Source organism: Clarias gariepinus, chromosome 9 (genome assembly GCF_024256425.1).
Source record: "Clarias gariepinus isolate MV-2021 ecotype Netherlands chromosome 9, CGAR_prim_01v2, whole genome shotgun sequence".
Lineage (NCBI taxonomy): Eukaryota > Metazoa > Chordata > Actinopteri > Siluriformes > Clariidae > Clarias > Clarias gariepinus.
The window spans coordinates 2,424,627-2,449,807 of record NC_071108.1 but is presented as its reverse complement, the minus strand read 5'-3'; the positions used below and the strand labels follow the sequence as shown (position 1 = coordinate 2,449,807).

At 37.6% G+C, this 25,181-nt stretch overlaps 1 protein-coding gene across 1 annotated transcript; it reads left to right on the top strand.

Moving 5' to 3' along the window:
* The first annotated feature begins 1,049 nt into the window (after positions 1 to 1,049).
* On the top strand, positions 1,050 to 23,769 carry tmem47 (transmembrane protein 47). Its single transcript, XM_053503600.1, has 3 exons — positions 1,050 to 1,546; positions 17,867 to 18,007; positions 19,781 to 23,769. Exons 1-3 carry the CDS (start codon positions 1,309 to 1,311, stop codon positions 19,957 to 19,959), a joined length of 558 nt encoding a protein of 185 aa, XP_053359575.1. The 5' UTR covers positions 1,050 to 1,308; the 3' UTR covers positions 19,960 to 23,769.
* Positions 23,770 to 25,181: the final 1,412 nt, after the last annotated feature.

The following is a 25,181-nucleotide window of genomic DNA, read 5'->3' as shown; positions in this document are numbered from 1 at the left end:
CTGTACTTTAAGGCCCTTATTAGCATGTAATAACAATTGCAACAGTCAACTTTATGACTAAGGTATTATTTACAAGAAAAAGGCACCTTAAAATGGATTTAATGTTGGTACTTTTTAAATTTATTTTGAAAGTTACTGCTGACACACAGATCATTTCATTCCATACTTCATGTTTCATTCACACCGCTGCTGTCACACCCACACACCATATTTCCCCCCCCCCTTTTTTTATATATACTTCTGAGTATAATTACACTTTGCACATTCTTTGGACACATACACTTTGGACATTCTGTGTAATTAATATATTTGATATAGTTCTATTTTATTTTTATTTTATTGTAACTTGTAAATCTGTAAAATTATAGATTTGTACATCTCCATTTTTTGGTCAGTAAAAGCTTCCTATTTTACTCCATTTTAGGTCACAAACCGTCGTGTAAGCATTTCACCGGATTTTAAACTGTGTATGGTTGTGTACATGACAAATAAAATTAGAAAGCTATTTTAAGCAGAAGTTTTTTTTTTTACATAGACCTGATTTTATGGCTTTTTATTTATTACACATACAACTATTATTATTATTATTAATATTATTATTATTATTATTAGTAGTAGTAGTAGTAATAGTAGCAGTAATTTTTTTAGTTTTTTGTATTTTTGGTGTTATTACATTTAAAACATTAAAAGAAAAGAGGAAAGAGAGAAGAGATCGTTGAAACAGGGAAAAAGTGAGTAGAATGAGAGAAATGCACAATGGGGTGAGGAAAGAAGAAAAAAGCAACAGAAAAGAGAAGAGACATGGAGTAGATAGATAGAATGATAGATAGAGATGTAGAAAGTGGAAAGGGTGGGAGAGAGAGTGTGTGTGAGACAGAGGGAGAAAGAGAGAGAGAGAGTGTGTGAAACAGAGAGAGTGTGTGTGAGAGAGAGAGACAGAGTGTGTGTGTGAGTGAGAGAGAGAGAGAGAAAGAAAGAGAAAGAGAGAGAGAGTGTGTGTGTGTGTGTGTGTTTGTGTGTATAAGAGAGAGGGAGAGAGAGAGAGAGAGAAGGACAGAAGGTCTACCATTGTGGGCGGGCTTTAGGACCCCGCAGGTGCGCGGTGTGTGTGTGTGTGTGTGTGTGTTGTCTTCAGTAATGTGCAGTGCGGATGCTCAGAGCGCGCGACCCTCCGCCTGACTCCCCCACCCTTGCGCGCGCTCTCACTCCGCCTGTACTCCCTGCGCGCGCGGAGCCTCACAGCAGCAACAGCACCGCAGCGTTGCCCCGCGAGCCCGAGCGCGAGACCCGGCCGCGCCCCCGCTGCTGATGGCCTCGTCCGCGAGCGGCACGGAGGAGGCGCGCGGCGCGGCGTCCTCATCGGCGCCCACGCCCCTCAAGCTGGTGGGCCTGGTGTGCGTGCTGCTCGCGCTGTGCCTGGATGTGGGCGCCGTGCTGAGCCCCGCGTGGGTCACCGCCGACCAGCAGTACTACCTGTCCCTGTGGGAGTCCTGCTGGAGGTCCAGCGGAGAGAACGCGTGGCGGTGCAGCAGCACGCTGAACACGGGTGAGCCAGCGCAACACACACACACACACACACACACTGTAACCAAACAAAGCAACCGGATGATGCACTTTGATCCTGGATATCTTTAATACAATGAAACATAATATAGATTTCATGATAAAAAAGTATTAAAGTAACGCCAGGATCGTTTTATCACAATTTATCGAGCAGCTTCAGTGACAAAAGCAACGCAAGAATGCTTTAAGATCTTTAAACATGGTTGTTGTTTACAGTACTTGTTTATTCCAAGGCAAGACCTTGCAGATGAACAGAGTTGATTTCTTTGAAACAATTGTTTATTCATCATCCACAACTAAGTGTTTTATTAGTATTAATCATCATAAGATAAAAAATTTAAGATTAAAAACATTTCGATTTTTCCCTCAAAACATAAAAAAATCATGTGATTTGTTTATACACGAGTCTTTCTATTTACTTAAATGTGCATTAATTTGTATGCTTAATGAATTCTTACTTCATTTTTTGTTAAATGAAGAAAATAGTATGCAATGTTAAAAAAAAATGCATTTTCTAAAAAAAATCCAACAATCATTGACATTTCATTTGTAGTATCTTTTAAAATAGGGTATGTGTGTTTATATATTTTTAATAACCAAAATGTTACATGTTAGTTTATAAATATTATTTGTATTGATCATGAGTTATAGATGAAATTATTTCAGGACATGAAACCTTCTTGGATATACAGTAAGGTATGACATGACCAGAATGAATGTGAAGTGGGCGGAGCTTAAAGCAGATAATGTAGTGACTGAAAACTGCAAAAAAAACATAGAATAAGCATTTTGGTCTTTCAGTGCTGTAATTTTGTCTTAATACAGTATGTTTTAAGGCAAGGCACATTATTGATGAAATTTATTAAACAACCTGACTCAAATTCTTTCTACTCTCTTTAAATCGATATAACCTGTAAGCAAATACTGTTGCACATTTATTTTTAATCTTTTACGGTTTAAGCAGTAATGCTGATTTCGTGTTTTCATGGATATTGTTGTGTTTTCCGGTGTCGGGAGCGAGTTTATTGATGTAGGTATAAAGTTACAGTGTGACTTAAGCGTTGAATATCTATTTATAGATCAGATATTTAATAACTTTCTGCTAAAATATATATTTTAAAATAGTTAATGAATTTAATTTTAATATATTCGTGCACAGAAGCCAGATTCTGGAACAATATTCGCAGTCGAAATTATAAAAAGGGACTAAAACAGTACGCTGTCCTGCTGAGTGCCGTCAGTGTCATGATATCTGTTGTGTATCTGTGTGTGTTTGTGTGTGTGTGTGTGTATGTGTGTCAGACTTTATTGCTTTATTGATGAGAGCATCTCATGTTACAGCAGCTCATCTCCGTGTCTGTCAGCGCATCGATCAGTAATTTTGAGACGATTCGGATGTAAACAGTGTCATTATGTTATTCTATTCTATAATAATATAAAATCATTAGTATATAGTTACATATATACGTATTCATATACATATACGTCCTTAGCCATTGAGTTGTCAAGTCAGGGTTGACTTAACCTTTAACAAAAAGGATAAAAAAAACATAGGATATGGAAATGTATGGCTGAGCACATCCTCTGAAATGAGAGTTAAGGTTAAGTATCTAAAATGTGTTGTGGGATTATATAATAAAAAAATGAGGATGCATTAAAACTCTCTCGCTCTAATGAGGGTATTTTAAGAGCAGTTCACTTCTGAGAGACCTGAGTACTGAGCCACACCCTTCCTTAACGCATTCCTGACCAATCAAGGTTGAAATGGCCGTCTTCATGTTGTCTCTAAAATAATTAGCAAGCAAGATATAACAGAAAAAAGCAATGATTCAGAAGTGAAGAGTTTTTTTTTATCTCAGTGCATTCTAAGATAACTCTTATTCTAAGTCCAGAACAAGACCCTAAATGGATAATTCACTGTGGCAGAATTTAAGCAAGGGCTATAAGAGACGTTTCGGACCATTCACTGCTTGATGGGCCACAAAACAGCCTGGAATGATGGCTGTGAACTCCTCTAAATCTGGCTGCCAGGACACCACCATGACTTAACCCTAATGAGGCCGTATCTCAGGAGTGATATGGCCCAGATCTTTAAAGTTTGCTCCTAAAAATGTAATACTGAACAAACTTTAAGCAGGATGCCTCGTTTTTTTGGCTCTAATTTGATCATGCGTAGCTATATCTGGTCTGTCTATCTTGAGCAGTTCAGTTCTAAAGCTAGCAATGGCAACTTTTTTACAATTGTTAACAATACAAAACAGTCCCGTGAATGAAATTAGTTCACCTTGTTAGCTAAACCGTGTGCGCAATGAATAGACAAACAAATTAATTTCTTACAAAGTCAAAACATCATCAAGAATTTTTTCCCCTTAAAAGACAAATGAAGTCTTCTAAACATGTCACATTTTTAGTGTGGTTTAAAATGAATATTTTGAATGTTTACAGCAGGTGCTAATCACTCATCGCTAGTTCATTTTCTGTTCTTCGCTCTCTTTCTAATTCACCAGTCGTTGCTCTCAGACAATGTGGGAATGTCACAGCAGGCCCAGCTGGGATTTCTTTCTGCTTTTGTTGCCCTGAAAATGGGCTTTTTGTCAGGGTTCAGTGAGAAGGGAGGCTAACTTGGCCATGCTAACTCCCCCGAGACATTGGTCTGCACGCAGATTAGTTACCACGGCAACAAGTGGCCCGTTTCCCACCGAGTTAAAGAAACTTAAGACACTTTGTTATCGCAGGTTGACGTGGCTCCCGGTCCTAAATGGATAAGAAAAGTGAATGTTTCAGATGTTTCCAAGGTTTAAAGGTTGTTTGTGGGGGGAAAAAAAACCCTTTTTTCTGCTTTTTGTACTACAATAAAAGTTTTGTTTGACTTCACGTAAACTCCTGAAGCGGCAGAGACAGAGTCCGGAGTCGGAGCCATTTCCACTCCTCCAGAGATTTATCGATCTGAGCCGCTCCATAATCCGTCACTAAACTTATTCTGGTATTTTCCCCGTGTGTCATACGCTGTGCATTAAACAAATCTCATTAGCTTTGCAATTACCGCTCGGCTAACGCGGTCCTCTCCTGAACTCCTGTATCGACTCGCTGACTACACGGCTTGTCCTGGATAGACGTTTAGCTGAGAGATTTATTTGCATTAAGGATTAACTAATAAATTAAGGCATTAATATGCTCTCTCACACAGACACACACACCACAAGACAGAGGAATTTGGTTGGAGTGTGTGAGAATGTACTTTTTGTGCTGACGCAGAATGTGAAGGGCATATGTGAAGCTAATTTCTGTTCTCTACAAGTCTGTGTGTGTGTGTGTGAGTGTGTGTGTGTGGACCTGTCCCTGTTTCAGGACTATTTTTAACACACCCCCGTCCATTTTCCCTCACCACACACAAGTGCAAAATATCCACGTCGTGACATTTTAATTATGATGTTTAAATGACACTTGGATCGCCTGGATGGTTTCTGATGATTGGAAAAAAATGGGCGGGGCTTCAACAGATAAACCAAATGTATTAGATATGCAAATTATCGATGTATGACAACAAAATTCTTGAAAGTCCTTATCCACAGTACCTGTGTGATAGGCTAGCTAGCTGGTTGACAGAAGTCTTGGTTGGTATGGTAACAGTTTAACAGTTGTTAAAATGACAATAAGGAAAATAAATTCAACAGCTTTTAACCAATCAGGATCGATATGCAAATTGTTCCTGGATGACTACAGAATGTGTCTGCTAGCTAAAAAAAAAATCATCTTTGTTAAATAGTTAAAAGTAAAATGATGATGATGGACAAAATAATTTAAACAGCTCTTAACCAATCAGGATTAAAATGCAAATTATTTACAAATCTACAAACCTGTCAGAGGAACTGCGCGTTAAGCTAGCTAGCTGTTTCGGCATCTTGTCAGGTCATGAATTGTTACTTGTTGTTTTTTTTTACAAAAGAAATTATGTAAGTGAATTAATTTTTGATCTTAGGATTATCTAAAACATTAAACATCTATTATAAAAATTAGGGATGCACCGGAATTTCGGCCGCCGAAAATTTTTCGGCCGAAATAGCATTATGAATTTATATTATGAAATACGAAACGTAAGAAAGCGCCGAAAATAAAAGCCGAAATTGTCGCCACGCCTCTTCCATCCTCCCGTCTCGTTCGCGCTGTCATTACGCATCAAACACGGAGTATGTCGGCGGTTTGGAAGCACTTCAAAGTTTCAGATGAGGACAGCAAAGTTGCAATATTTTACAGAAAGAAATTTTATTTAGTTTTGTTATTGTTAAACAGCCTTTTTACTGTTATTTATTATCAATAAAAGTTTGATTGCTTAATTAATTTGTAGTTTTTTTAATACAAACAAAAAGAAAATATTTTAAACGTTTTTTAATGAAGCCATTTTCGGTTTCGGTATCGGTTTTCGGCCAAGTGAATCCAAAAATTTTGGTTTCGTTTTCGGCCCAGAATTTTCATTTCGGTGCATCCCTAATAAAAATGTAAAATCTAATTTAATAAAAAATAAATCAATACATTATATAACTATTACATAGTATGGTTGTAGTTTTAGATTATATTTATTTTATTTATCCGCCACGTTTTTCCTGGTTTGATAAGAAACCTTAAAGGAGACCTTTAGAAAAACATGGCGAAAGTTTTGGCACCCTAAACAAGTGCTGATTGTACCCAAGACAGGAAGTCTGCCCAACCAAGGGTGCGTCGAGAACAATATTGGAACGGATCTCACATCATCGTGACTCACTCTCATCGCTTTTTTCATCATGCATGTTGGCATATTTTTATTTTTTCCTGCTCTCAGACGTCTCCGTTTGAGGGACCGGAGGGCGTCGCAGTAAATAGATGAAATATAGATTTCACTAATTAACGTTTAGATTTTTATCAGTATTTCCCCTTTCTGTGATCCTGCAGGGTTGTACCATTTTTTCCCTTTCGGATAAGATCTCGTTCTGCTCGGATTCCTCGGAGCGCACGTCTCAAGGTGCTTCAAAGACGTTGTGATTTTAAGAAACATTTCAAGAGCGCTCAGACCCGGACATCGGGTCTGTTATGACTTCCTGTACTGACAGACGCGTCGTAAAGCTAAATGGTGACCATTATATGATAACGTGGGCTCGTTTATGTTCCATGCACGAACCCCGAAACCATTTACGAGCATCACATATTAAGAGCGAGTGCTTTATGGTGGGGGAAATGATGTCGTCTTTAGGTTGAGCTTTATAGTTGATGTAGAGGCTAAAAAAATGGGAAATGAAAACGATTTTTAATGAGATGTTCAGTGTCTCTTTCTACAACTTTTTTAACTTTTTAAAAGATTCATCTTCACTGAGGATGATGATGCCATATACAGCAATTTCGCTCCGGCCTCAGGGGAAATAAAGAATGTTGGAATGTTCATTTCTTCAGGCTACCGGACCTGCTGACGGATAAAAATAGAACTGGAATGTAGTGTAGAGAGAAAAATAGACCTTTGGGACACTTTCACACTGATTAGACCGATTAATGCATTATTTTATTGGTACGGTTTTACAATGCGTGTTCTATAGGAACGGAAATGCAGATAAATGAAACAATAACTGTAGCCTGTGGTGTGTGTAGAAGCGCTAATGTTCTCGTCAGTCTGCTTGGATGGAAAAATCCAGAAGAAATCATCCAAGTAAACAAATATATTTTACAAAAAGTCAAAAGTTTGGACACCCCTTCCAATTTCATCTTAGTGGTTAGCACTGTGGCCTATGGAGTTTGCATGCCCCCGTGCTTGGTGGGTTTCCTCCTGGTACTCCGGTTTCCTTCCACAGTCCAGAGACAGGCAGATTAGGCTAATTGGTGTTCCCAAATTGACCGTAGTATGTAAATTACAATCGAGTGTCAAACTGGCAACCCGGCCCTTAAGTAACTGCCATAGAAACAACGGATATCTCTTCAGGGTGGGGAGCTTCCGTCAGTGGATGGCACGTGGATGGACCCTATCCCTATCCTTATAACTCCATGGTCTTTCCTGCTTTTTATTTCTTTCTAAACTGTAAAACAATGCTGAAGGCATCCAAAATATGCAATAGTCTCCTTTGAACAATTGATACTGAGACATGTCTGCTACTTATAATCTGTAAAGCTCATAAACGCTCTAATCTTGACAATACTGTTCTTGCAAGGACTGTTCCCAGAACAGCTGACCTTCATGTCTTAAAATAACAACCGATTGTTGTTGTTGTTGTTGTTGTTGTTGTCATTGCTTAATGTCCTAATGTCATAAGTGTTATTTCATTGTTTTGTCTTCAGTATTGCTGTAGAATGTAGAAAATAACCCCAACTTTTTGTTCAATTTACTATTTGTATATTTTGGTTAATTTTTACAGTCATGGGTGTATTTTATTCCTTAGATTGTGTGTAAGTTGACTTGCTTTTGAGTTATTAAGGTATTAGTGTGATGAGTCAAACAGGCTAAAATAATTACTTTTATAATAAATATAACAACTTCAACACAATTCCTGTGTCACGTCCTGTATTTGTTTTTATCCGTTGGTCCAAATTTCCAGAAAGCAGCAACTACAGTTCATTTCTGAAGCACTACATCCGACCCACAAAAGTAACCCTAAGTAATTCTGTTTTCTTAAATGGTCACATCTCTAAAATGATCAGGTTTATAACTTTGAGCTTTATTTACCCCCATGTTTCACTGAAGTCATGAAAATTGTAGTTCCCATTTTCCATACCATGTAAGCGGTAGGGGAAATCCTAGTACAAGATTTTTTTTTTTCCTTAGTTGAGACACACACATACACACACACACACACACACACACACACACACACACATAAACAGTAAAGATACAGTGTATAAAAATATTTATTTTCTTTAAAACAGAACAGTATTTAGAAATCCAAGATTGGCTCTATATTGTGTGTAATAACACACTGCAGGTCATGCTGTTATTGAAAACATGATCGAAATTGATTGATTGGTTGATTGATTGATTGAACAGCACGTGATAGCTACACTTTATTAGTTTGTAGATACATTTAACGTTGTGGAAACTTTCCTGTTCTTACTTACAATATAGCAGCTACAAACAATGATTATTAGTTACAGTTACAGCTTTACTTCTGATCGTTATAAAGCTCTGACACTGGAGACTCCTTCCAAAAATGTTACAATGTTGCATTCTCCTTAAAGAAAACTTGGTTATTAAATATTAGCAAATTTTTTAAAAGTCTGTCCACCATTACACCAAGTCCCCATGAACGAGCAAACTCCTAACCCTCTGATTCAAACCCACACACGCTGAATAGCCAAGCCTCAAATATCTGGCACAGCCAACATCCCTCAATGCCACATTAGTTTGTCTCTGGTTTATGTTTCGAACATGACACCACTACACAGGAACAACCAATGCCTACAAAAGCTCATTTCATGCTAATGTGCAACTAAACTCTGAGTTCCAGGCATTATTTCCCAATTTGCTGTTGTTGGCTACTTTGCTAATATCTCATGCTAATAGCGGTTGTGGTTGAAAATCTATGAGCACAAAATCTTTTTCTCATGCACAGGCATCTTCGGGGGGAACGTTGTTGTGATTGGCACGGGAGTGTGATTTCTGCTTTGCGACAGGGTTAGCATCTGAGTCATTACGCTCTTTATTTCCCTTGTCTGTTAGCAGTGCAGTGCTAAAAAGAAGAAGTAGATTGAAAAATTCCTGTTTATTCTGCACATCCATCTTTAATCTCAGCAAGTGTTAATAAAGTGTTTTACACCTGGTCTCTCAGGAACTGCTGTGCAGCTTTGACTGTGTTTGATTGTGAGTCGATACAGCTAGCTAAATACAGTACCTAGCCAATGTTTAAAAGAATTTTCATTTTGTGGAAATTTCCATTGTGCTTGTTGAGAAGGAGTGTAAACTGAAATAATTGAACATTTAAAAAACTTTTATGTAACCTTTTTTTATGTTACTAAAAACATTAATTAAAAAACAGAATGCTGGCTTCTTGTGATAAATATAACAAACATTTTATTTCTATTTGAATATTTGAAAGGCGAGAAAAAACATTTACCTCAAAACTTAAAAATTACCTCATGTCTTCTCTCTAACATTACCTCAGCTAGCAGTTCTGGCTAATTCTAATCCCGTGATTTCAAAGCTAATGCAGCAATTTTTAGCATTTCGAGTATCACACATGAACAAGTTTACTAACTAGTTTACTATATATAATGTATTTCCAAATGTTCAATGTTCTTGCTAAAATTTGAATAACAAACTGGTATGAAGATCCTTAAAAATTTTAATCGCAATTTGAACTCGAGCAATTTTATTATATAAGGCTGCAAATTATTAGAGGCAAAAAAAATGCATAGTTGGGAATTTATGTAAGTTTGTCAATAATTTTAGTGTTTGTTTATTTATTTTTTTTTTCTTTTAAGCTTGTAAGTACAGTAAATATCATCAAGCCTCGTCTTTATGTGAACATTAGCATATTAGCATAAGGAGTTGTACCACTGTACTGTTTAGGGACATGTTATGTAGTACAATGGAACTTTTGACAGTACCATGATAAGTATTTGCTGATAGAATACATTTACATTTACATTTAGGCATTTGGCAGACGCTCTTATCCATTTTTATCTCGTTACACATACACACAGCTACGGTAGGTGTAGCCTACTACCGTGGTATATACTTTGGTACAACGGTACATGTACTACTGTACTAATGCATGGTACTACAATGTATTATAGTATGGTACAATGGAACAAGTATCAGGAAACTCTCAAAAATAATAATTTATAGTTGTTTATGTACCATAGTAGTAACATATGTACCATGTTGTTGTTATTAATAATCTTTTGAGTAACATATATGTGTCTCTCTCTCTCTCTCTCTTTCTCTCTCTCTCTCTCTATATATATATATATATACTGTATATAATATATATCATAATATATATAAACAAGATATGATATACACTCACCTAAAGAATTATTAGGAACACCTGTTCAATTTCCCGTTAATGCAATATCTAATCAACCAATCACATGGCAGTTGCTTCAATGCATTTAGGGGTGTGGTCCTGGTCAAGACAATCTCCTGAACTCCAAACTGAATGTCAGAATGGAAAAGAAAAATGATTTAAGCAATTTTGTTGGTACCAGACTGGTCGGTCTGAGTATTTCACAATCTGCTCAGTTACTGGGATTTTCACGGACAACCATTTCTAGGGTTTACAAAGAATGGGGTGAAAGGGGAAAAACATCCAGTATGCGGCAGTCCTGTGGACGAAAATGCCTTGTTGATGCTAGAGGTCAGAGGAGAATGGGCTGACTGATTCAAGCTAATAGAAGAGCAACTTTGACTGAAATAACCACTCGATACAACCGAGGTATGCAGCAAAGCATTTGTGAAGCCACAACACGCACAACCTTGAGGCGGATGGGCTACAACAGCAGAAGACCCCACCGGGTACCACTCATCTCCACTACAAATAGGAAAAAGAGGCTACAATTTGCACGAGCTCACCAAAGTTTAACAGTTGAAGACTGGAAAAATGTTGCCTGGTCTGATGAGTCTCGATTGCTGTTGAGACGTTCAAATGGTAGAGTCAGAATTTGGCGTAAACAGAATGAGAACATGGATCCATTATGCCTTGTTACCACTGTGCAGGCTGCTGGTGGTGGTGTACTGGTGTGGGGGATGTTTTTTTGGCACACTTTAGGCCTCTTAGTGGCAATTGGGCATGGTTTAAATGCCACGGGCTACCTGAGCATTGTTTCTGACCATGTCCATCCCTTTATGACCACCATGTACCCATCCTCTGATGGCTACTTCCAGCAGGATAATGCACCATGTCACAAAGCTCGAATCATTTCAAATTGGTTTCTTGAACATGACAATGAGTTCACTGTACTAAAATGGCCCCCACAGTCACCAGATCTCAACCCAATAGAGCATCTTTGGGATGTGGTGGAACGGGAGCTTCGTGCCCTGGATGTGCATCCCACAAATCTCCATCAACTGCGAGATGCTATCCTATCAATATGGGCCAACATTTCTAAAGAATTCTTTCAGCACCTTGTTGAATCAATGCCACGTAGAATTAAGGCAGTTCTGAAGGCAAAAGGGGGTCAAACACCATATTAGTATGGTGTTCCTAATAATCCTTTAGGTGTGTGAAATGAATATGTACAAATGTAGGTGTATGAGGATGAATATTACTGGATAGACTAGTGCAATTTAAGATTCGCAACTGTGTTTCAGCAACTGAAAGTGACAGCAGTGCAGAAAGTGAGTGGTGCAAGACTGAGGTAATGAGAGTCAATGCAGATGAGGAGACATGATGAGATGATAAATAGATACGACTGCGAACACTCAGTCTGTTTTGTGTAACTGAGGATGAGTAGTGGTTGAGAGACCGTCTGACCCAGAATCCCAATCAAGTCCCCAGGCACCGTAAAGAAGTGTTAAAGCATTGTATGGCCCTAGGACCAAAGGATTTCCTGACTATTATTGTCTGCCACTGAACATGCTCTTCTGCTTGGCAAAAGCTCCATACAGTGGGTGACTGGTGTTGAGCATCATAGGCAGCATTATGTTCAAGGTCCTATAGTATGGTGCCATGTTTTTTATCATTGTACTAAAAAATTGTTGTCAATGGGGTACCTTGGTATTTCTATCCCCATGGTATTTGCACTGACTCTGGTATAGTAACATTAGCAGTGCCATTTTGCCCGTTATGGTACTCTCCAAAGCACTATTCTTTGGTGAAGACCATGGTACTTATTGGGTACCATAGTGGCTACTAAAGTTCAGCAGGTATTCAATATGGTACTTTCTGTACTATACCATACTAGTAGTGTATACAGTACTAACCTATGTAATATGTTGGATTTAGTGTTATGAGTGGAGGCGGGGTGGGGTTTGTGTTTAGTATACAAGCCCTAGTGCAGGCCATCGGAGGGGAGTGAGCTGCAGGAGAGATTGTGTGCACTTTCAGGTAGACTCTTTACATTCAGAAATAACGGGGTCTTGTTCCACACAAAAATATTTTTTTTTACAAAAAACACAAAATTCGCCAGTCTTCCCGCTTTTCTTTTCACTTTTCTCTTTTCTTTACTTTTCTATACCAGAGTGACATGAATCCGCTCTCATACCTGGTGTGAACAAATGTCTGCACAATGCATTGCATATATAGGTGTCGGCACATCTCTCCTGATTACCTTGTGGCAGCGTTGCCTAGCAACCGTGCGTGAGGGTGACCGCAGATCTGCCTGAGGTGTAGTTGCCTGTGGATTTGCCTGTCGCGAGACCTGCGGCGTATGTACAAACAAACCATATTAGATACCTGCTGATCTTTAATAGGCGCTGTGGCACCCAATAAGTACCATAGTATTGACCAAAGTACTGTATGGTAGTACACACCGTAGTACTACCATGGTAAACGATGTTATATTATGGCATGTAATAGCGCAAACCATAGTATATGGGGTTTGTGTCATTTGCTGTTAGCCTAGATACATTTGTTTGTGCAGACATTCATTAGTATTTATATCTTTCTATAAGTCAGCATCTGAATCAGTGTAAAGGCTGATAAAAAAAAAAAAAAGACCAAACCATAACGATTGGGTTTTAACCGCTTTATTACCCGTAGCGACCTAATTAGCAAAGTAAATTAATGAAGTGATATCTTGCTCGTTGAAGTGTAAGGCATTTTGCACGTCAGGACGACTGATGTCTGCTTTACAGTCTGTTGCTTTGTAACTAAAGCCGAGCTGGAAATGTGCTGATTCATTATTTAATGCCGTGAAACCCTGAGCTAAATCCGTAGCTGGAGAACCGGGCTGTGATTTGAGTCCACGTTCCCTCAAGTTGTTGTTGTTGCATTTACTGTAACTTCTGTGCAAATATATTCCCTTAAAACTTTTTGCATTTGCATTTGCTTCACAGAGCCCAGAGTTTCTCGGGGTACGATTTCTCAATCTTGAAATATCACCAAAAGGCATTTTTTTTTCGCTTGTAATTTATTTTTTTGTTGTTGTTTTAACCCGTTCCTTCATCACCGCAGGAATGTACATACTTATGGTCATGTGGTCAGATTAGGCTCAGACGCTGCTGAATAGTATTGTTTGTACTCTGTATTACGAACCAAGAATTCAGTCTCGGACCCTCCCTCTTTTTTTGTTTTGTTTTTATCGCACCACCCCCTCATCTACTCATGGCCTGTTGACATTCTCCAGCGGCGAGCCGTCGAGATTTCACGTTTGCTCTTATGCATTTCTCATGCATTGACATCTCCCCCTTTTCTTCTTCTTCTTTTTTTATTCAACACCCCCACCCCCCCTTTCCCTCGCTCCCTGTCAGTGCTCCGTGGAGGATTCGGTGCTATTTCTAGGCCCCACTCCAAGTCGAGTGTCTTTAGAGTGCTTCTGAATAAAACGCAGATGGAGAGATGGGGAAACGGAGAGAAAGCCAGAGCGAGAGAGAGACAGAGAGAGACAGAGAGAGAGAGAGAGAGAAGGAATGGAGCATCCATTATGCAACGCCCCATTTATCTGAACAGAGTCAGTGATAAGCTCTCAGTGGTGCAAGAAGGTTCACTGTTTTGCAATTAGGCACAAAACACACTCTGTCTGTGTGTGTGTGGTTAATTACACAGCGTTATTGTTATCCTTTTCCGTGTAATCCATCCATACCCATGCAGCCTTTCTCACTCTGAAACCTGATCGTATTTCTTTTTTTACTTCTTTGTATCACCGCACACATTCTTCCTCCTTTCTTTTTTTTTTCCTTGTTCTTTCAAAACACACATTCATTCCCAGACCAGGATGTTCCCGTGAGACGGACAAATAAACTTTTTCCCTTTTTTTTTTATTCGATTGTGTTTCAGGACGGAGCTGCGCCTTATCAGGATGTCGGTGTGTAACAGAAATATGCGCTTAAGTCCTTTTCTACGTTTAGATCTCATTTAGATACAAATAGCACGAGAAATCAGTGCTGGTAGATTTTTCATTACAAACAATTATTAGCGATCTGCAGCGTATGTACACGAGTCCCCTAATGAACATGGCACAAATAGTTTATAATGCGATGCTGGAGGATTTAGGAAAAGCGTACTGTATGTCACCGCGTGAACGATGATTTTAATTGTTTATCTTAAAATAACTAACAAATTTGAATCCGTACTTTGCAAGCTGTTAGTCTATTTATACAACAGCACTTTGAGAAAATGTATACAGTACAGGTACAGTAGAGTGTTATGAATTTGGTATAAATTATAAAGTGCTTTAAAAATCATTTCTTTGACATCTGGCACAGAGTGTGTGCTTCATAAATAAAACACTGTATTGGAAATATTGTAATTCAGTGTTTATGCTCTAATAAGCAGTGATGAGTAATGTGATACAAAACTGTGATACAAAAGGAAAGTGTTTTAGTGTAATATATTACTTTTGTTAGTAACTAGTGAAACTTTTACTTGAATCTGTTCATTTTGGGCGCCGTGTGTGTACGAATCTCAATACGTCAACGGAAAAACTATACTTATGTAAAAGTAACGCTGGTTTAACACTATGGTTAAAGACTTTGTAGAAATAGTTTAAATGTTTAAGCTAAAAATAAAGGTTTCAGGTTGAAGCCCACGTCCATGTCTGTGTGTCTCTCTGTACAGCAGAACTCTCTGTCTAACTTATTAATACAAAGAAATCCCATTCTGTAAGGTTGAGTATCTTACGCCTTGTTTACACTAAGTTGTCCTTCTTTGGTGCTCAGACAAATACACTCCCTGTTCGGTAATCGGAGAGTGAATCACAGATGAGAAATGGAAAAAGTAGATAAAAGGATAAAAATGAAGTTTTGTCTTAAAACCACTCCAGCGTGATAAAATTCACTTATACCACTTCAGCACTGTTATTTCAGCCAAAGTAAAAATATTCACTTTATCTTTTCTAATTAATATCTATTGGTGCAGGTGTTTGTTTACATTGAGACAGTAGCGCATTAGTAGATTATTTTACAGTAGATTATTAAATCCCACACATAACTGTTCATAACATCACTTTTACTCAATGTTTAGATTTCATTTATGGTGCAGATTAAACTTCAGGTTTTGCGTGATGCTGCGACAAAATCTAACAGACAGAAACTGGTTTCGCGTCCTCCAATTTATGGAATGTAAAGATATCATTGAAGAAGACAATTTTTGACCAATGTACAGACAACTATTCTTTTATTTATGTATATTTACATAATTACTATGAATGTGTTATAAAAGCACTATGCATATGGATACCCTTCAGATAAAGGTTTAATGCATTCACTAACATTAACAGAAGCGGTTCGAACTCGGGATGTGCTTCCTAATTCATTTTGTTATTCAAATTATTATCTCTAGGAGACATACTGTAAAGAAAGTTCTATTGGTTAATCAGTGCACGAAGAGAGAAGTGTATTTAATACGGTTTATATGTATTTATTATTACAGCCGTGTGTATTCTCAATTCTGATTGGTCTATAATGTTCTATGAAGACAGCGCTGACGGACACACACTCTAATACGTTATAATGCATCATCGTTTCTAAAGCAAGAGGCACACACTAGGTTTTAAAATATAAAACTATAGATATACAAGGAGACATGTGACATAATATAAATTAATCAGCTAATTTCCATACAGATAATACTTCATTTAAATAGAGTTGTAACTACAATTTAAAGGAATGCTAGGAGGGCCACGCCCACAGCTGACAGCAGTAGAAATCTTTAACACACACACACACACACACACACACAGACAGTACTGCAATATAAAATTAATCAGCATGTTCTGATCAATCAGAATTTATTTTCAGCTGTTGTCCTGGTTTCAGTCTTCCATGTTTTTATAACGTCATTATCATTTAGGATAAAATGTTTCAATTAGAAACAAAATTCTGGCCCAAACTGATGTTTTTCACTGTTTTGTTATCAGTCGCAGTCGATCCGCCCCCTGAACGAATCACGTGTCAGTTATAATCATCACACCAGCTGATCTAGCCGAAAGCAAGTGGTTTACTCACCGACCCAGGACGTCCACAGAGCTGCTTAACACACCGAGCTCGTTCTGCCGCACTGACACACTTCTAGGTTAACGCGTCCATATGTGGAAAAGCCGAAACTAGACGACAAAAGCTCACAAATCCAGGAGCCACCCCGAAACCGAGGCCTAGCCGGTGTCAAACTTCACCATCATCATGGATTAATAAACAGCTATACGAGAGTCAGGTGGGCGGAGTCGTTCAGAACAAGTGTTAAGTTTGTTATAATAGCATACAGAGGATTACGGACAAAGAACGCATTGTGGAAGGGGGTTTCAAAGGTGTCACTTATACATTTGCTGATCATGCTGGCTTGTCACGACTAGGAACGTTCAGACAGGGAAGGACACACACACACAACCACACACACACACACACACACACACGCATACAGGCATTGCAGATGCTTCTAACATTTCGTGCACGCCCAGGAATGATGTAAATACATGGCGACCAATAGGAAGGCATCACTCTCCCCGTACAGCTACACATACAAACAGAAATACAAAATGAATCAGGTTCATTATAACAGGCGTTCAAGTCAATCCAGGACTTGTGATGAATTTTCTGGCGAATGAAAGTGTAAAAGCGATTGACAATTACAGAAGACTTCAAGCACAGTATGGTGATGAGACTCTCAGCCGCAGTGAAACATGTGAACGGTGCAAAGAATGACGATCCCGGCCGAGGTGGCTCGGCGCTCACTGCAGTCATTTCCTTGAACATTCAGCGAGTGGAACGCTTGAGCCTTGAAAATATAAGTCAATAACTTGCAGAAGAGACACATCTGTACACACAAAGATTCACCAACACCACTGACGGATTAAAGGAGTTCCTGGGGGGCCGGCGTTTCAGATGTGAATCAGACAGGCAGTCAGATCATGACTCCGGTGTACTGAGAGAACTTTCTACCTTGATGGTGTCCAAGAACTAGTGAAACACTGGGTGCATTAGTGTATCAGGGGATTATATAGAGAAATAAAGGGAGTTTTTACTTCCAGAACTGTGGTCTGTTATTCTGCACAATCAAAAATCTTGCTTTGACATTCAGTTTGAATCGTTGAATCGAATCACTGTTCGACACTGATATTGATTCCATCTTACTACAAATCACATGTGAATCAAAATGAAAATCATCGAACCGTGAATCAATGACTCAGAGAGTCGGCCTGAAGATTCACATCCCTCCAGTAAACGTGATCTGTGTTTGTGTTTGTATTTGTGTTGCAGATTGGCAGATCGCCACATTGGCACTGTTGCACGGAGGAGCCTTCCTCATCCTCATCTCCTTCATGGTGGCCCTGGTGTCCGTGTGCACGTGCAGCAGGAGGCGTTTCTACAGACCCGTCGCTGTCATGCTGTTCGCCGCAGGTGCACGCTCGTTTCTGATCGACTGGCAGCAGTCGCTCTACAAGTGTGAATTTAGCCGCATTGGATCGGTAACGATTTGTAACAGTCCTGGACGTTGTTGCCAAAGAGACAAGCAACCTCCAACTTGCTCAATGACATCGACATTTGGAAGACTTTTACTTAAATTGTGCATTTTTTTAAATAAATGCATTACATTTAATATTATAAGCTGTTTAATATAGGAGGTCTTAAAAAAAGTACTTTCTTCTTTAAAAAAAAAATCCTCTCTGTGTGGAGTTAGGTCTATGGAGAGATATTTTTAATTAAAGTCTTAGTAGAAGGATATGAGCTTTAATCCCATTACCATTCCCATAAGCTAATTGCATGAATATAATAATAATGATTATTTTTTTCTATGAAAATGAACCATGCCTGCTCAAATGAATTCTCTTCAAGTGAGAAAAAAAGATCATCCAGTGATATGGGCAGAAACATATTTAGATGTATAGATACTCAATAAGTGCTGATCCAGTCTTGATGGTAGCCATTTGAATAAATCATTAATACTGATGCTGATTGGTGCATTTTGTTCCAAAACATATAACTAGCTGAAAGTAGGGAAAAAATGAAAGGATCAATCTGCCAGCTGAAGTTCAAACGACACCACATAGATATCCAAGATAACTCAATCTAGCTAAATTAATCCAGTCTAGGTTTAATTATCCTGTAAGAAATGATCACAATTAATTTTGCTCAGCAAGTTTTGAAGAACCCAGTTGTAAAAAATAGTAAAACCCCAGAAAAAAAAGGCCAGACTGTGTCTTGGTTGATGGGTTATGAAGGGAGAAAAGGCAGGAATTATGTAAATGTGCTCCTTCGCCGAACCTTTGCTTTACCAGTACACACGTGCTCACGACTCAGACGCGTCGTCATCCGTCTCTCGGCGAGGGCGCGTGCACTAAGGAGCAGAACGGCCTACTGGGACTTGTCCTCGGGGCGAGCGAAAAAGTGGAAACAGGAAGTTTGTCTCAGCACCGTACCCCGGCACACAGCTGTTTCACTAATTACTCTTTCTTCGTTTCGAATTAATCACACAGACGCGCGCTTAAAAATATTTCTTTTAAGTGGATTTTTGATGCTCTTTGAAGTCACTCTGCTTTGTTCAGAAGCTCATCACAATCCCAATGACTTTCCTCGGAGGAGAGAAAAAAAAATTACTCTATTTCTTTTTTTTCTTTTTTTTTATTCCCAGCCTACTTTTCCCTCCTCCTCCCTCACGATGAAGTGCCGCTCTTTAAAGTTTGGCTTTGATTTGAACGACTTACATCTGTCAAACTCTTTGCATTGTTCAAATGAAACCAAAATTGCAGCACAACCAAATGGTTCCTGCTACTTCCTTCCTACAAGCTATTTTTTGCATCATTTTTATCATTACTCTTTAACGTACAGTATAGTCCAGGATAAGATGAAACCAAAAGGGCTCAGTATTTCTTCCGTTGTCATGCATCAAACAGAAAGAGTAGGAATGCACATTAAAATGACATAAGACCACGTGTAAATGTTTATGTGAACATATAGTCAAGAGTTGTGTCTTTCCTGTCTTTAGCTTTAGAGCTAGATATTTTTAGCCTTGTAAGCTATGACACAGTTTGTTACAAGAGTTCGCCCTCTGATTAAACTCCTTAAACTATATTATATTAGATTATTTTTAGCTAGCTACAAATTTATAGTCAGATACCAAAATATCAGAGCAAACATTAATGTTATCTTTTTGTGTTATTTTTCACCCCACAGTTGTCCTGCAGGCCTGTAGCTTGGTCCTGTTCCCCATCAAGTTCATCGAGACGATCAGCTTGCGAATATACCACGAGTTCAACTGGGGTTATGGCTTGGCTTGGGGCGCCACCATCTTCTCGTTCGGAGGAGCCATCCTGTACTGCCTGAACCCCAAAAACTACGACGATTACTACTGACCCTGCCGCACGACTCCTGTTTTCCGTTACCCTCTCCCATGCCACACTCCCACCATACTGCTCACGCACCAAACTTTTATTTGCCTCCTGAGAAACAAACAAACAAAAAAAAAACACCACACAAACTAAGTGCGGAGCACGTCCGATTTCTGGACCGACCAATCTCACGTCTTATGCTGACACCTCATCCATTTACGTTCTTTAAAATTCCTTTTATTAAAGTGTCACTCTGTTCTTATCTCTCCATCACATTTCAGACATCACTGATCCGTCTCTGATCTTTAAGCGTCGGGTTATGCGGAGAGCTCCGGAAGCAATCATGTGCCGCCGATCCCTGCGGAGAGCTCCATCTGGAGTGGGATTTAGGATCGGACCTGCTGCATGCATACACATACACAGATACACACACTCACACTTACTCTCTACTTTCACACAGATCACACAGAGAGTGTTAGGTTCCTGTAATGAGAGAGCTCACCATTGAGCATATGCTAACCTTCGTTCATGCTGGCAAGTGACAGTCGTTAGAAACACTAAAAGCTATATATATATATATATAGAAATGTTTGGATTTGTCGTGCTACGCTTTAGGACCTATGCTAACAGATTGCATAAACTTGCGAAAATCTTTACACATGGCTTTTCACTGCAATCGTGGCTTGCGCATGTGTAAAAACTTAACAGCCACATGCTGCTTTGTGATTTGCTAGCATGAACGTAGGACAGCAGGTGCAAAGGTCTGAGTGCAATTATATTTACCCGTTCTGCTAAACTTTTTATTATTATTATTATTATTTTTCGAGCACTGAAACATCACGACAGTGTCTAAAACAAGAAACGTTATGTACCTGACTGAGTAGTTTTGTTTAACTTGCTAAGGCAAAATTGCCCCTTAGCGTTAACTAGCAAGTTTTGCCATGAGATTAAAAAAAAATATATGGGATAAATATATCAATATGTTTTTTAAGGATATCCTCAAACAAATACCCCTTTCTGTAATGATATCTAACTAATTCCTAACATTTGATAAATGGCTAGCTAGCTACAAATAAACCTTTCTTTAACTAGTTTAGCTGTGAGACATTTCAGAATGCTCTTCGCTAACTAGCTAGATATCTTCATATTAGTATATTTTCTGATGAATATAATTTTCTCTGATGTTATAGCTAGCGAGTCAGATGTGGGATATTTCCTAACTTTGGTCAGATCTTTGTATGAGTGTATCCCTTAACAAAAGGGATTAACCCGGTTAAGTTAGCTAGCTGATTTTCCTGGGATATTTAATTTTTGTTAACTGGCTAGCTATGTTTACACTGTACAGTATATTCTCAAAGAAACTAGCAAAATTAGATTAGATTTTCTTGGGAAAGTTAATGTGAGCTAGCTAGCTATTTCGGGATGAGTGTTTCTTCTAATGAATATACATTTGTCTTACGCTAGCTAACAAGTTTGATGTGGCACATTTCAGAACATTTGTTAAATAGATAACTGTCTATTATATTAGCATCGGCTTAAAGTTGTTTTTCCTGTGAAACATTTTCTAAATGTTGTTAACTAGTGTAATGGAAAAATCACATTACACTAGCTTTATTAATATTATAAAATTCTTATAGAAACTAAAATCTTTCCCTATCTTGCTAATTTGATATATTCTATTGATAGCTAGTATATATAGTATTTATATTAGTATATCCTTTAACAAATGGGATGGTATCTGATGTTATATAGCTACCTAGACCTTTTCTGTAAGTTTTTAAAATTTATTTTTATCTTACCTATCTAACCTTTTACCCCCATTTTTATCATAGCTAGCTAACTTTGCACGGGCATATCCTCCAACAGGGGATTTACTCTAATGTTAGCTAGCAAGTTTTGCTATGAGACAATTTCAATTTTAGTTATTATAGAATTTTCTCTGAGTATAGCTAGTTAGCATGGTTGTGAAATGTTACCTGCTAACTTGAAATGTTAATCAGCTAGCTTTGTGTGGGGATATTCTGGAATGTATCCATCAGGTTTATTTCTTTAATACTGGTTCTTTTTTTTATCTTTTAATTGCTGACTATTTTTGAATTTTACCTCATTAGTTTGTAGGGAAATCATTTTGCGTGAAGATGTTTTCCCACCTGTTAGCGAGTTAGCATGGCTGTGGGACATTTGCTGAGGTTTGCCGAGCAGCCGTAACTTCTCGAAGGTTTTAATCTTTTAATAAGAAGTCCTCTTAATATCTTGCTACTCTGGGATATTTTTATGTTCTGCTAAAAGTAAGGGTACTTGTCTACTTTTAATTCCTGCCATCTTTCAACAGCGCTGATATTTGCGTTATCATCATTATAGCCCTAAGTCAGTGCGAACATGGTTCAATTGATATTCTTATAAAAAAAGTCCTTATAGAGAAATGTAATTAGACAAGATTGTGTTCCTTAGCTTTATTGCACTCAGACATTTGGACCTGACTGTACAAGGAACTTGAGACGATTATGAAAGTGTATTATATTCCGAGAGAAACCTCGAGGTCACCTCGAGCTTGGTAGAGATTTGTTTATATGACATATTACAATGTATCTTCACTGTAGCTAAAGTCAGGGTTATACAGTACGAGTAGAATACGATTTATGGCTAGAGCATGCTAAGTGGAGCAACATGGGTTAATTAGCTTTTCTGGAAATAACTGTGAGGTTCATTAGTGCACATGTAAGAAGTGCATTCACTTTATGATAAGTGTGTGTTATGAAACTAATAGGGCTAGCGGTGATTTTATTCTTAACTTTATCTTTTCATTTTTGTCAGATATTGCGTAAAACCAAAAAAAAAAAAAAAAAAGGCCAACGCTACATCTGATTCTGTTGTCTGCTGTTCAGATTCAGGCATTTTAACCTGCCTTCACTATTTTTACACCGTGACTGTCGGTTCTGAGATTTTTCGTCTGTGGTCACTGTTCTTCTTTTCTTCCAACTGCAAACCTTTTTCTAAAAGTTAAATTATTATTATTAAGTAGACATGTGCCAGTGTCAAAATGTTCACCTTATACATTATACTTGTTTAACTTTTTAATTACCATGCATGATATTAAAATACAAAAAAAGAGAAAATACTACAGCAAATTATTCCTAAATCAGCTTATCAGTAATATAATTTTGACAGGAGATTTTTTTTTTTTTACAAAATAAAGGGCCTGCAGGACAGCAGCTGGTTAACCACTACTATGTTCAATACTCACTATTCACTACTCAGTACTCACTACACAATAGTTAAAACTCAGTAGCCAGTTGTCAATATTTGGCTCATGTCAAAAAAAAAAGTTTAATTAACAATAATCATTAAAATGAGAAAAAACTACAAAGAAATGTTAGCTATGGGCAATTTACCACCATATTACTCAGCTGAAGCAAGTAATTCCCATTACTAAATTAATAGATTTTACCTAAAAACTATTCTAGACCATTCCAGAATAGTTTGTGCGACCAAAATTTGAATGAATTTTTAATGAATCTAATAAATTTAGTAGAAGCTGATTGGTAAAAATGGAGCAAGATGTTTTCTTAATGTGTCATGTTTAAAATTAGTAATACTATAAGTTAGAAACTACTTTTTTAGCCATAGTTATTGTTTGGATTTTCTTTCTGTAAATCAGGAATTTCATGCTTTTTTTTGTAGCGTTCAATAAGATACAATTTGAAGATAATCAGATGGGCAAAATTAAATTCACCAAACTAATTCAGATTTTACAATCAGTGCCAGTCGTTTGCATTTTGAAGACTTCTGATGTAGTTTGAACCAGAAATCCAATTAAAATTTGTTTCACCAAGATTCAAATTTATTTGGTATTTCATGCCTTTGTTACTGTTTGGTTAAAAGTTTTGGTGTTTTATGTTGAAATTGTCATTTTTAAGTTATATAAAATATATCAAGGTAAATTTCAATTCACTCATGCTCGATTCCAACACGGTCCTACGTCAAAAATGAAAAGTTGTGTTGGGACAAATTTAGCAAATCACATGCAGATTCACCCAGTAATTTTAGTGACTACTGATTGGCTGAAATTGTGCCAGTGTAATGCATTTCTAACACGCTTAGGTGTGGTGTTTAAAATCAGAATTTTAATATTAAATTCTAAAGGTGTGAGAGTTCATTTTAACTCATTTTGAAAATCCATATTCTTCCACTTTTAAATTTCAGGTTTACACTTAATTTGAATAAAATTCATTTGAATCAATGTTGATAATTTTGAATTATAAATATCTAAATTAAATAAAAAAATATTTGCAGATAAAATTATTTGATTTGTATAAATTCCCATTTAGCTGTTCACGGCACAACAGCTTCTTAAGTGTTGATTGGCCCCAGTGGCAGTTCTGTACTCAGCAAGGTATTCATTTGGAAAAAAAATTATTATAATTATTTTAAGACTATCATTTTGTAGAAAGTGTAGTTGTTATGCTGGTGTAGAGCTTGTAAAAGCTTGTTTGGAATGGAATGTGAGTGCATGTTATGTTTTTTTTCCTTTCATTTTTGATTTGAGCACAAAATCAGAAATCATCTTGTGGTTGTAAACAAATACTGAAAAAGCGAGTGGCTTTCTTGTTTTATATTTGGTTTTATATTGAAAAATGAATTAACAAATGACACATGGACTGAAGCTGAATGAAATGATGAACATGAATTCCAATTGTACTTTCCAACTAGAAGTACAAAATTCTAAATTTTAATTCTGCTGAAATAAGAATTGAATTTCACCACTTGCTAGCAACAAACCTCGCTTACCAACCTGGCTAACTTTTAATTACTCTTAGAAATGGCAAGTTTAATAGTTCAACAGGAAAACCAGATCAGCTTGCCTCACAAACCAATTTGTATAATTTGAACTTTAAAACATTAAATTTGATGATTAAAATATAATTAATTTTCAAATCCTAGTGGCACAAAAACATTAATTCCATGCCGCTGAAATGAATCAGTGTATACTGCCTAAGGAATGGAAGCACAAACGCTGCCTTGGGAACCAGTCTGTGAATACGGGGAGATTTACATCACCTAACGTAAGGATATTACACGCATTAAATACGCCTGTTTAATAACCTTACACAGGCGTAATTACGCTGACGACGAAAAGTGTTGATCCTGCATAGTAGCAGCTCATTCACACAGATGTGTCGCTTGGGTAATTAAATAATTACTATGGTGAGGTTTTCTGTGCGGTCTAATGTGTTTATTTGGTGTTT